Source organism: Dreissena polymorpha, chromosome 4 (assembly GCF_020536995.1).
Source record: "Dreissena polymorpha isolate Duluth1 chromosome 4, UMN_Dpol_1.0, whole genome shotgun sequence".
Classification (NCBI taxonomy): Eukaryota; Metazoa; Mollusca; class Bivalvia; order Myida; family Dreissenidae; genus Dreissena; species Dreissena polymorpha.
Window position 1 is genome coordinate 99,015,995 of NC_068358.1, and position 14,370 is coordinate 99,030,364.

At 36.8% G+C, this 14,370-nt stretch overlaps 1 protein-coding gene across 2 annotated transcripts in view; it reads left to right on the forward strand.

Moving 5' to 3' along the window:
* The window catches only part of LOC127879012 (unhealthy ribosome biogenesis protein 2 homolog), an 80,671-nt gene extending 66,747 nt beyond the window's left edge, over positions 1 to 13,924 (forward strand). For both annotated transcript variants that reach the window (XM_052425597.1, XM_052425598.1), the window contains 4 exons: positions 273 to 450; positions 11,353 to 11,452; positions 12,777 to 12,888; positions 13,507 to 13,924. In XM_052425597.1, coding sequence (XP_052281557.1) covers positions 273 to 450; positions 11,353 to 11,452; positions 12,777 to 12,888; positions 13,507 to 13,662 — 546 coding nt within the window. In that variant the 3' untranslated portion in view covers positions 13,663 to 13,924. The remainder of the gene's footprint in view (positions 1 to 272; positions 451 to 11,352; positions 11,453 to 12,776; positions 12,889 to 13,506) is intronic.
* The last annotated feature ends 446 nt before the right edge of the window (positions 13,925 to 14,370 follow it).

Consider the following 14,370-nt stretch of genomic DNA (forward strand, 5'->3'; position numbering starts at 1 on the left):
TTGAGCCTTGCTCTAGAAAAATGGGGCTTAATGCATGTAAGTGCAGTCCACACAGGCTAATCAGGGACTACACTCTCCTGCATGAACTGGATTTTCTCAAAGAGGAGAACTTTTTTAAACATAAACAATACACATAAAAGCAGAAAGTTTCATCCCTGATTTGTTTGTGCAGACGGCACAGGCAAATCTGGGACGACACTTTATGCACATGCATTTAACCCTGTTTTCCCAGAAGTAGGCATGTCAGTATCCCATATGTTCCACATTGGCAGGGTTTCCTGTCCCCACAGAGCAGTGTGTTGAGCCTATACAGCTGTACATATGCACCACTAGAGGGCAGCACTTTCTTCCCAGCATTTCAGGCTGTGTGTCACATACTCACTGCTCTACTTGTATACCACACAGACACTGTGTTCCTCAATGCTCCAACGTTTATCAAGGCAGCTAAACGTATCCTTTCTGGGTTTACATTTATCTGAATTGTTATACTGGATTTCACCCCTCTCCCCGCCACCAGGTTCTCTGCAACAAAGTAATAGTTTATCAAGAAAATGGCTGGATAATTTCTAGTTAATGCAAAGGCTTTTGATGCCTTAACTAAAGGTTGAAACATAACTTCTGTCCTAAAAGTTGATACTGTTTTTAGCTCACCTGAGCACAACGTGCTCATGGTGAGCTTTTGTGATCTACTTTTGTGCGGCATCAACATTTGCCTTGTTAACACTCTAGAGGCCACATGTATTGTCCAATCTTCATGAAATTTGGTCTAAAGATTGGTCTCAATGATATCTTGGATGAGTTTGAAAATGGTTACCTTTGCTTGAAAAACATGGCTGCCAGGGGGTGGGGTATTTTACCTTATATGGCTATAGTAAAACCTTCTGAACAGTCTAGAGGCCACATTTATTTTCCAATCTTCATGAAATTTGGTCAGAAGATTTGTCCCAATAATATCTTGAAATCTCAGGTGAGCGACTTTGGGCCTTCAAGGCCCTCTTGTTAAGTACTTGTATCTGCTTCATTTCATACATGCATTGGACCATTGATTCCATTGATGTCCCTTTTCTAGCTCGGCTATTATATATAAAATATATATAGTGGAGCTATCCTACTCACCCCGGCGTTGGTGTTAGCGTCTGCGTTAGGTTGCAAATGTTAAAGTGTTGGTACTAACCCAAATATTTTCTTTGTCCCTTGACATATTGCTTTCATATTTTGCATACTTGACCCTAACCTATAAACAAGAGCAGACAACTCAATCAAGCATTTTGTCGTAATTATGGCCCCTTTTCCAGAATATGCAGCAAATGTTAAAGTTTGCGTACTACCCCATTTATTCGGCGTAGGCTGTATTAAGCCAGCTTTTCACCCTGACTTGACCTTTGTAAGTGTCCAATAATACTCAAATAAAATTTCCCGCGGCTAGGTAAGAATGAATACACTTCATTTATTCCATTGGCTGATTTGAGTATAACACCAGAACATTGGAAACATATCCGCGTCTTTGTAACACTGTTTTACTGCATGAAACAATTTTATCTCTAATGAAAAGGCTCAATAGATAGAACAGTTTTACAATCAATTTTCGACATAAATACAGTTTGTGCGTTCACCTTTTATTTTCAGAGAATTACCAGCGCAAAAGCGTTTATACTAAAGGCTATGTTTTCATATTTAGTACTTACTTGCTTTGCATTTCAACCCGCGAGGTTTCGGGTCAAGTCGCGGCCATTTGTGAAAGTCAGAGTTTATATATAGTTCATCACCGGAGTTCGCAGAAGGGGTTGCGATCATTGTGTTACACCGGTCTTACTGACAATAACGTAGTGACTGTAATGCATTGCATTCCAATCCGCAAGGTATCAAGGTCAGTTTGCGGTCAGTTGCAGAAATCTTTATATAAACGCCGTCTCGTAAACTTTGTGCACTTGAAGTCTGTTTTGATCAGAGAGATACTAAATAAAGATATTCGGCGATATTATTGTGGTATGTCAATCATCGATTTTTAATATGGTTTCAACCATGATAAGGACCAATTTTGATAAAATTAATTAAAAATATTTATCCATTTAGACCAGTTTATTAAGCATGAGCACAATAATTCACTATACTATAATTATGCAATTAAATAAGATTCGAGTATTGCCGGCTGACCTATATGCACTCGTTTATTTTCATGTTTCTTGTGTTTTTCTATTATGTAAATATAGATATCTGAGTAATAATATCACATAAAGCAAAATAAGCCACGAAATCTGGCGCAACACCCCGTAATTGATTTGCTTATGATGTAGCTAAGAACTGCGCAGAAAAAAGGCATCCGCTACTTTTTATCTCATAGAGATAACTTTTGATCGTTCATAAACATCGACCACAATCAACGCCGTATATCTTTTTTAAAGATATTTCTTGTTTTCAATGTCCCTTGACATATTGCTTTCATATTTTGCATACTTGTTTGCCATCATGACCCCAACATATAAACAAGAGCAGACAACTGTATTAAGCATTTTGACAGAATTATGTCAAGGGAAGTAACTGCAAATGAAAAATTATGTTGAATTGACACAGTTGTCTCCCTTTTTAAAATATTTGTTTTAAGCACAAGAAGATTAAGTGGAATTAATTATTAATGATAGTTTTACATTTTGGAAGATAGCAAACTTTTGAATATGTTTTTTTATTGTTTGATGATTCTGTACAATATGGCATTCTTTTGTCAAACAATTAAAGCGAGACTATACGATTTTTACATGTGTTAAATTGTAATATATTGATAAATACATGTTACAATAACACAAAATAGGCAAGATATTGAAGACAAATTTCATAAAATGCAGCAAAGACAAATTAGCGCCCCGAGCCGATGGTGACAAAGATATTTTGTACATATTTTCCTACAATAACCGAAGAATTCGTCTTTTTATTAGGATCAGAGTTAGTGTTCGTGTGTCGTATGAATAGACATTGCTGCTGGAATTTAAAAACAACCATTAAACTAAATTAAGATTCACATCGTACATGCATGATATACATTCTGGCGAATTTGACTGTACAGACATTTTCGCTTTCAGAATTAAATATCTCGCTTATTTCGCATTTTTCAGCACATGTTCTTCTTAAGTTTTATTTTAAATTATATTGAAATGTATGACCTTGTTAACACTCTAGAGGTCACACTTATTTTCCGATCATCATGAAACTTGGTCTGAAGATTTGTCCCAATGATATCTTGGACGAGTTCGAAAATGGTTTTTGTTGCTTTAAAAACATGGCCACCAGGGGCGGGGAATTTTTCCTAATATGGCTATATATGGCTTTAGTAAAACCTTGTTAACACTCTAAAAGCCACATTTATTGTCCAATCTTCATAAAATTTGGTCAGAAGATTGGTCTCAATGATATCTTGGATGAGTTCCAAAATAATTATGTTTGCTTGAAAAACACGGCTTCCAATGGGGGGGGATTTTTACTTATACGGAGTTAAATCTTGTTAACACTCTAGTTTTATTTAATTCAGTTGCCCAATCTTAATGAAATTTGGTCAGAACATTTGTGTCCTGTGTAGTAAAGTTTGGTTTTATTATGTCAGTATTATGTCACTGGGGGCTGACGAGGTCAAAGCGTAGTCCGTTTCGCTACGACGTCGGGTATATGTTTTACTACGAAAACATTGTGTAAATACACTACTTAATCAGGCGAGGTTTATCTTTTCTGGTGTTTATGGATTAGAGAACGGAACATCCAGTAATGGTAGGTACTTATTTTCAATAACAAATGCGCGTAGTTGCAACCTTCAGGTTTATTTTGAGCTAAAATCGAAATATTTTTATTTGAAGCAATGCATAAGGTGGTTATTCTGTTAAAATAGCCAATTACGGTAACTTAAATCAAATAAAACTACATTTTACGTTTATTCAGTGTACATTACACATTTTAAAGTACAAAACAGGATACGAACATGTATTTTAATTATTCAAATGCTTTGTTTCGAAGGAAATTACAAGTAGCTTTATGTATAGGTTTCGCACAGAGTATGTATTGGTTGTGCAACGAAGTACAAATATAATGTATAGGTTGCTCAACGAAGTTTCTGTATCCATTTCAAGATATATCACATGCAGTTACTGCAGACTGCCATTTCCCAGTGCAAAAGATGCCTTGCTCCACTGTGCGCATGAACATCCAAACGAAAAGGTTGAACCCTGTGAAAGCCGGCAGAGCCCCGGTATACTGTCACTACGCCGGCACTCACCGGGGCTTTACCGGCATCAGACCCCGGCAGAGCTGCGGCAACGCCCCGGTCAAACCGGGGACAACCGGGGCTCCACCGGGAAAGTATTCAAATGTTTAATACCTCCGGGATGAACCAGTAGTTACCGGGAAGGACAGGCAATGACCAGCTTGGCACTGGAATCAACCGGGACTGCACCGGGAACAACCGGGACGGCACCTTCAGAGCACCGGTTTACTTATGTAACGTAGCTATAAAGGGACTCTGCCGGCATTCACCGGGGCCCCACGGGGGCGTTGCCGTAGCACTGCCGGGGTGTGTTTGGGCCCCGGTGGAGCTAAGGTGCCGTCCCGGTACAGTCCCGGTTGTTCCCGGTGCCACGCCGGTCGTTGCCGGTCCTACCCGGTGTCTCCCGGTTCATCCTGGAGGTATTAAACATTTTAATACTTTCCTGGTGGAGCCCCGGTTGTTCCCGGTCGTCCACGGTTCATCCCGGTGGAGCACCGGTTCATCCCGGTAGGGCCCCGGTTCATCCCGGTAGATGCCTGATCACGCACTGGGGCTCCGCCGGCATAATAGTGAGACTGGGCCTTAACAGCATTGTAATAGAGGTAAATCTACCGGCCGTCATGTACGCAGTAAACAATATTCTGTGACAGAAACCCACTGCCACACCTTTACAACAATATATTGGTTATGCAATTGCGGATTTGTGCCATTGGGGTGCTACTTTTCACACCTTACGGCTGTTACAGGAGTGGATTTTACAGGTAAAATCATGTATACGAACATGAAATTCATCTCAAAATAAGTTGACGATAACCGATTTTCAAGAAAATCGCTTTAATATATACAATGTAAAAATCAAAGTCCGTATGAGATAAATAATGATCGAAGTTGGGACATGGGATTTACTTTGACATAAGCGGAGTTTTGAGATAAGAGAGTTGGGATAACGAGAATCGAATGTTATTTGATAAAGAGTACCGTATGCTGAAAACCTATCGTCGGTCTCTATCAAAATGAACGTATAAGGGATTGTCACGAGGTGAAGATGCGTCATTTTGATTGAGACCGACGACATTAGGTTCTTGACTCTCAACTGTCATCTTAAATTTGGATTTTCGATTTTTCCTTTGGCTTAGTCGTGAATTTAATTATATCATAATGTGCATTACCATGTCGACTGTGCGCTTCAGATCATGTTGTGCCGTTGTTACTACCTCTTTCTCAAAGGAAACATCCAGCCACTCCATGACTCTGTATCAAAAAAAACTTTTCTTTATTTTGCCTTCGAGAGATAACCAATACGTCTTCTTTGAGAAACGCATACACGCTAAAGCGTTGTCGTAGCGAGGCATATACGTATACTGTCAGAGACATGATCATGCCTAATAATAATATTTAGCCTTTATTTCTGATAACTGAGTCACCCTACACATTTCTAAACACACCATTGGCTTAACGATACATAGATCAATATAAAAATTGTCAAATTGTGTCAATTAAACACCTTAATTGCATTTTTTAAAGTGAAACTTGACTTCGGCTTGATAAATCAGCGGTATATTTCATGTTTAACCGCATAAACCACACACATCGTGGATTATAATTTGATGTTACAGACCTATGAAATGTCATTATGCTTAAATTCAAAGTTTTGTTATTAGAAAAGCATAAGCTTACATGTTTTAAACAAAATTTTCGACTAATCCGTTCTCGATGTCATGTGTATTTAAACAATGTTTTCGTAGTAAAACATATACCCGACGTCGTAGCGAAACGGACTACGCTTTGACCTCGTCAGCCCCCAGTGGTATTATGTACCATTAACTGTTTTATTTAATTTTTCATAACACAGAATTTCCATAATTAACAACTGTTTTAGTTATTATTACTTATAGTAAGCCTATCAACTAAGAGAAAGCTGAAATGAAGACAACATGTACACAATTTTGCAGTATCTATCCATTGTTTAACCTGCTGAGTCATATTCCCCAATCTATTTTTAGTTCTGCTCTAGAATTTGTTAGACCCCAGATATTGATCATTGCAGTGTGTAACTATTTACCACTCAGCTTACTGACCCTCTCACTGTGCTGTATGTCAGATGTTTATATCAGTGGTCAGTAATACAAGCTGGTTGAACTTTTATTTCACAGTGGGAGTATTTAATGCATGTTTTTAACAATTTACAAAAACATATGTAATTTAAATGGGAACTTCATATAATATCAAAACAAGATTCCATAATGATCCACTCTATATAATCATATTAAAGATATGTTAGCAAATATCAAATGGATAGTCTATGAAAAAAATAAAGAAATAAGTTCAATTATAAGTTTCTGGAGATAAAAAACAAATTCAGATTATCTTCAAAATCAAGATTTACCTTTCTTATTTGCGGAGTTCATTTATCAAGATTAATCATTTTCAGGCTTTATGTATTTAAACGATGTCAGAAAATTGAAAATAAAACAGTAATGAATGATACACAATATTAATGAAATGAAATATAAAATTGATACATTTTCATATTTCTAAATTGTTTAGTGTAAAACAGCCTACTGTTGAATAATATGTTTATAAACTGATTCAAGTAAACGGCAATACCTTTACCTTATTAAATTACCACCAGTCAGCAGTGTCATCCTGACCGGAAATAAGTGATTGTGGAATAAATATTTCCACATTACATAAGTGTTCACAAAGTTACATAACTCGTAACAATCCGTGACCAGTTCACTTGCGTAAGTTAATGAGACCGCACTACCACACCTGGATACGACATTTGAGTTCGAAAATGGTTTGGATCTATAAAAAAAACATGGCTGCCGGGGGGGGGGGGTCTTTTTCCTTATATTTATGTAGTAAAAAAGCTTGTGAACACTCTAGAAGTCACATTTTTTACTTATTCATCATAAAATTTTGTCAAAACATTAGTTAAGTGGATTTCTTGGACGAGTTTGAAAATGGTCGTGATAAGTGGAAAAACATGGGCACCAGGTAGTGGGGTAGTTTTCTTTATATGTATATAGTAAAACATGTGAACAGTCTAGAAGACATTATCTTCATGAACTTTGGACATATCTTGGAAGAGTTCAAAAATGGTTCACCTCTGTTAAAAAAAACATGGCCGCCAGGGGGCCATTTGTTGTTCATTCTTCATGAAACTTGGTTAGAACATTTGTTTCATTGATATATTGGGCTTCAAAGAACAGGTCATTTCTTTTTATCTCAGGTGAGCGACTTTGGGCGTCTCAGGCCCTCTTGTTTATGTATCATCATGAAACTTGGTCAAAACTTTGGTTTTATTAGCCGGATTTTTTTCGAAAAAATCTCGGCTTATAGATTGATGTTGTCGGGCGGGGCGGGCGGGGCGGGCGGGCGGGGTGGCGGGGTGGCGGGGTGGCGGGGTGGCGGCGTGCTCGAAAATGTTAAAGTTCTTATTTCATGGTATAACTTTGGTATGCTTGGACCTAGAGTCTTCAAACTTGACATGAAGGTTGGCCAGGATTAACAGATGACCACTGGTCATTTCAAGGTCATTCATTTGAAGGTCAAGGTCACTGTGACCTTCAATATAAAAAATGTTAAAGTTGTTATAACTTTGGTATGCTTGGACCTAGAGTCTTGAAACTTGACAAGAAGGTTGGCCATAACTAGTTAGTAACCACTGGTCATTTCAAGGTCATTCATTTGAAGGTCAAGGTCACTGTGACCTTGAATGTAAAAATGTTAAAGTTCTTATTTCATGGTATAACTTTGGTATGCTTGGACCTAGAGTCTTCAAACTTGACATGAAGGTTGGCCAGGATTAACAGATGACCACTGGTCATTTCAAGGTCATTCATTTGAAGGTCAAGGTCACTGTGACCTTCAATATAAAAAATGTTAAAGTTGTTATAACTTTGGTATGCTTGGACCTAGAGTCTTGAAACTTGACAAGAAGGTTGGCCATAACTAGTTAGTAACCACTGGTCATTTCAAGGTCATTCATTTGAAGGTCAAGGTCACTGTGACCTTGAATGTAAAAATGTTAAAGTTCTTATTTCATGGTATAACTTTGGTATGCTTGGACCTAGAGTCTTCAAACTTGACATGAAGGTTGGCCAGGATTAACAGATGACCACTGGTCATTTCAAGGTCATTCATTTGAAGGTGAAGGTCACTGTGACCTTCAATATAAAAATGTTAAAGTTGTTATAACTTTGGTATGCTTGGACCTAGAGTCTTGAAACTTGACATGAAGGTTGGCCAGAACTAGTAAGTAACCACTGGACATTTCAAGGTCATTCATTTGAAGGTCAAGGTCACTGTGACCTTGAATGTAAAAATGTTAAAGTTGTTATAACTTTGGTATGCTTGGACCTAGAGTCTTGAAACTTGACATGAAGGTTGGCCAGAACTAGTAAGTAACCACTGGACATTTCAAGGTCATTCATTTGAAGGTCAAGGTCACTGTGACCTTGAATGTAAAAATGTTAAAGTTGAGATCAAACTTTCCTAATTGTCAATTCAAGTTCATATTTGTGACCTTAAATGTTATTGTTGTTCATGTATATGCATGCATTCAAAACATAACACAAGGTTTGCTCATGCCTTGAAAAGTACTTACATTTCATTTTGACCTTTGAACAATATTTCAGTAATTTAAGTATTGCATTGACAAAAACACGAAAGGTACTTTCCTGTCATTTAAATCAAAAATCCGGCTTCAATGCGGTCATCTCCGACCGCGGAACTCTTGTTGATATTTCGGACGAGTTTGAAAATGGTCTAGATCGGTGAAAAAACATGGCAACCAGGGGGCGGGGCAGTTTTCTCTATATGTATATAGTGAAAGCATGTGAACACTCTAGAAGTCACATTTTTTTGTCCAATCTTCATGGAATTTGGTCAGAACATTTGCTTCCTGAATACGACGGTTGAGTTCGAAAATGGTTCGGATCAGTAAGAAAACATGGCCGCCAGGGGGGGGGGGGGGGTCATTTTCCTTATATTTACATAGTAAAAAAAGCTTGTTAACACTCTAGGAGTCACATTTGTTGTCAAATGTTCATGAAACTTGGTCAGAATGTAAGATATCTCAGCTGAGTTTGAAAATGGTTCTGGTCCATTGAAAAACAAGGCCACCAGGGGCGGGGAAGTTTTCCTTATATGGCTATAGTAAACCCTTGTTAACACTCTAGAAATCACATTTATAGTCCAATCTTCATGGATTGATCCGAAGATTTGTTCTAATGATAGCTCGGCTGTTGAAAATGGTTCCGGTCCGTTGAAAAACATGGCTGACAGGAGGCGGGGCAGTTTTCCTTATATGGATATAGTAAAACCTTGTTCACGCTCTAGAAATCACATTTATAGTAAAATCTTCATGGAACTTGGTCCGAAGATTTGTTCTATTGATAGCTCAGCTGAGTTCGAAAATGGTTACAGTTTGTTGAAAAACATGGCCAGCTAGGGATGTTTCAGTTTTCCTAATATGACTATATTAAAACAATTTTAACACTCTCGTTGTAATGAAGATGTTGGTGCACAATGATGATGATGATGATGATGATGATGATGATGATGATGATGATGATGATGATGATAATGATAATGATAATGATGATGATGATGATCATGATGATGATGATGATGATGATGATGATGATGATGATGATGATGATGATGATGATGATACTGGTAATGGATTCAGACACATTTACGACAACCCAAATATTAAATTATAATTATTGCATTACTCAAATAAATTATTGCCATGATTTCAGATTATCTTTTGCAGAAATTCAAAATAGTGGTAAAACCAATAAAACTACAAGAATTGTTAAATATGAATGTTATTTGTCCTTCCATTCACTTATCCTACTCTCTATCAAGCTCATTTATACCTGTGCTTGCAGTCTTTCAGTACAATAGTGTTGATTGATGACTTTTTAAATAGCCTTTTGTGTAACACTCCTTGGAAATTGGCCCCAATTAACAGGGCACTCGACCTTTGATTTATGTCAGATGGACACCATTTATAAGATTACAATTTGAAAGGTCACATTTAAGCCTACAATTTTTAGTCAGTAGTTTGTGTGTGGTTATCAAAGATTTGTGATTTTAACAGGTTTTATTGTTGTTTCAATTGGAAATATCATTGCACGGTGAGTCGGAATTGTTCCAGTTGTTTAAAAACACGATATTGTCAAAAATGTTAACAATTTGGTAGTCAAAAAACACAATATTATATTGCATCTTTTAAGAAGCACAAACAACTTTTTGGTTAAAAAGAAAAGTTGTTTTGGCAGTTGTTTTTGCAAAAATAATGTATTTATGCTACAGATTTTGTGTGCATTTTAATTACTTTTGATATGATAATTTTCCAATGTCTTGTGTGTGTTTACTTCTGTATTTGCACACATTTGTAACTATTAGATAGGTCAAGTGATGTTTTGTACCTTAAAAGAAGACCAATGATGAATTCCTAGTACATATTCTCATACTCATTTACTTCTTTATAACCGATTTTGATATATGATAACAATTTAACATATTGTATTTAATTATGCAAAATCTATTTCATAAACACTAAATATATTGATAAAATACAGTTGTTTTCGGTATCTAAAGCTGTTCTTGTAAAACAGGTTGTAACTAGTCATCCTCTATAACATCAAAAGATGCTGAGATGCTTATCTCATAGCTGGACAACAATTTGTGAAAAAAGTACTTCGATTTTATTTTGCTGATGCACATTATTAAATAACTGTCCTCATATTACTTTTATCAAAAACATAGCTTTGTTGCAACAGGTCTATTTTAAAAACATAAACACACACACAAAACTACTTATAACACATATATGTATATATCTGCCGAGGCAACGAACCCTTACTTTTCACAAAACAACGTTCACAACCTTGCTTAACGTTAAGCGTACTCCGGTGAGCGACCCAGGGCCACCATGGCCCTCTTGTTTAGGTTGAGCTTTTGCGATCGCTTTTTGTTGTCAAGGTTTACCTTGTTAACACTCTAGAGGCCACACTTATTGTCGATCCTCCTGAAACTTGGTTTGAAAAATTGTCATTAAGTCTCAGATTACTTGCCTTGACAGTACTCAGGTCTGCTACTGGCAGTGGTGGATCATGCTAGTCAGGAAAGACTGGCCGGCAAGACAGAGCTGGTGGACGGCATGGTAAACTGTGCCTTCCAGATGGACAGGTGAGTAGCAGCCGGCATCAATGTTGTATTATCCTTGGAACTGCAGAGTTACAGTCTTTGATTTGTAGAAATATGGCCATTATGTTCAGGTTGTGTTTGCTCTGTGTGCCTAATGGATAGTGTCCTATCTTCTACCTAAACATGTTGATTATATGAGTTGCGTTCTGAGAAAACTGGGTTTAATGCATGTGCGTAAAGTGTCGTCCCAGATTAGCCTGTGCAGTTCGCACAGGCTAATCAGGGACGACACTTTTCGCCTAAACTTGATTTTCGGCAAGTAGGGACTTTCTTGAAACTAAAAATACCATAAAAGCACAGGCTAATCTGGGACGACACTTTACGCACATGCATTAAGCCCAATTTTCTCAGAACAAGTCACATATCAAGATGGTTTAACAAGAGAGAGCCAACACCCTAAAAGAACAGTTTTAACCCCCCTATCCTTTATAGTAGTCACACTGTGCGACAGTGGGACTATCCAGATATCTCTTAATTTGGCATTCATTTAAACCATCATGCAACAATTTTGGCGTGAAAATTCCTGTCCCCGCCATAACTTCCATATTTTGATGAATTTTTAAATAGCCTGACACAAATTCGAGTCATCATAAAGGGATGTGTAACACTAGTTTTTCTCAAAGTCTAACATAAAGCAGCTTATCTGGGCAGATACTTTGTAATCCATCATGCAATTACAATAACTTACAACTAATGACCACCATGAGGAGTCTATGTATTACATGTGATATATGTCTCTGTGTGTTACATGTGATACATGTCTCTGTGTGTTACATGTGATACATGTCTCTGTGTGTTACATGTGATACATGTCTCTGTGTGTTACATGTGATACATGTCTCTGTGTGTTACATGTGATACATGTCTCTGTGTGTTACATGTGATACATGTAGACCTCTGTGTGTTACATGTGATACATGTAGACCTCTGTGTGTTACATGTGATACATGTAGACCTCTGTGTGTTACATGTGATACATGTAGACCTCTGTGTGTTACATGTGATACATGTAGACCTCTGTGTGTTACATGTGATACATGTAGACCTCTGTGTGTTACATGTGATGCATGTCTCTGTGTGTTACATGTGATACATGTCTCTGTGTGTTACATGTGATACATGTCTCTGTGTATTACATTTCTTGTTGTGCACAACATTTAGTAAATAGAATCTGAATTTGCTGATAAAGGTTTGATGTTCACATAATTATTTTATACAACTCCATATAAAAAATGTGTTCTCTTCATAATCTATCAAACATTGGTGCAATACAACATGTAGTTATCATATTCTATTCTATTTTCAGGTTGTTTTCGTTGATTGCCACACACAAACTAGAGTTTGGCAAGTTGGCTGTGTATGTTGTAGCAGACTATGTAACTGCTGTCCAAAAAGCCACGCTGCTACCATCAGTTAAGGTAAACATACTCAAGTCTGAATTATTTTGATTGTATTGAACGGGTTGTTAACTTTTACTAGATATTAATACATGTATATTAAGACATCATGTTGTTAACTATCCATTTAAAAGTTTAAAATAGATGCAAAGTGACTTTACTATTATTTTATTTATGGGCAAAGAGTTCACATTAAGTCCAGGTGAAGTTTTATGCACCTGGCTCCTACTGATGCAAAAGGCATTTATATATTGGCCAGTCCTTCTGTTTGTCCATCCATCTGTCAAGGCTAACATAAAATGGCATGTTTCATATAACATCAATAATGCTTTATAAAAGCTTTGATACTTGCTTGGATATGGTCTTTGAACACTATCAGCACTCTTTTTTATCTCGCTTCATGATTATGCCCTCTACAACATTCATTTTTTTACAGTGCAAGTAGTTACCGGTATTTGTCCATCAAACTTTAAGTCCATGCAATGCTTGCTTAAAGCTGTATCCCTGTATTTTCATCTAGTTCAATCATATTTCTCATTAGGGTTTTTGATTCTCACACTAACAGTACAGTATTTGTTTCTCAAACTAACAGTGGGGTATTTGTTTCTCAAATTAACAGTAGGGTTAATGCTGTTTCAGAGAGGGCTGGTTCCTGCGGTGTACAAGATGCTGGACCTGTGTGACAGACATGCGGTGGCTCAATTGCATACAGTACTTGGGCACGGAGTTATTGAGATCTTCAGGCTACTCTACAATGACTATACAAAGTTCCACAAGTACACTGGGAAAATCTGAGCTCCTCGATATTGTTGGTTTTATTGTTCATTTATATATGGCAATAGGAAACATAATTGTGCATACATATTGGAACTACAGATTTGCAATGCCAGTGGTTATGACTATATAAAGTTTTGCTTTTTATGATAAATTAATTATTCTATGTATTAAATAGTTTTTAGGCATGGAGTTAGATATTTGATAAAAACATGTTGATGTATTTGTTCACAATGTTATGGATTGCTTCCTCTGTGCAGAAAAAATAAATTCATATGCATTTGTTATGTCTTCTTTGTCCTCTTAGTACCTCTATTTATTAAAAATGAAATGCTTTACCATAAACTAGTCCAGTGAAATAACGGTAACTTGCTTTTATAATTTTAGTCCTTTGTTAAGTTTTGTATATTAATTTCTTCAGAGCAAGTGTTAAACTTTCTTCTGGACATATCTTGAAAACTAACAGAGGTATCAACATAAAATTATGTTGGAAGCTTGATGTCATTGAGGGAATGTACAGTGAACAAGAACCATAAATCTTGGCCTCCTATGTTTAGATTAATAGCCCTTTGTTTAGTTTTGCATTACAATTTTGTGCAGTGCATATTTTGTACTCTAAAGCGTCAGAAACTTTATGATCATTAAGGGAATGAGCAATACACAAGAACTATACTTTAACTCCTGCTTCCATACTTTTTGAGGTAAAGACCTTTTGATTATTTTTAATTT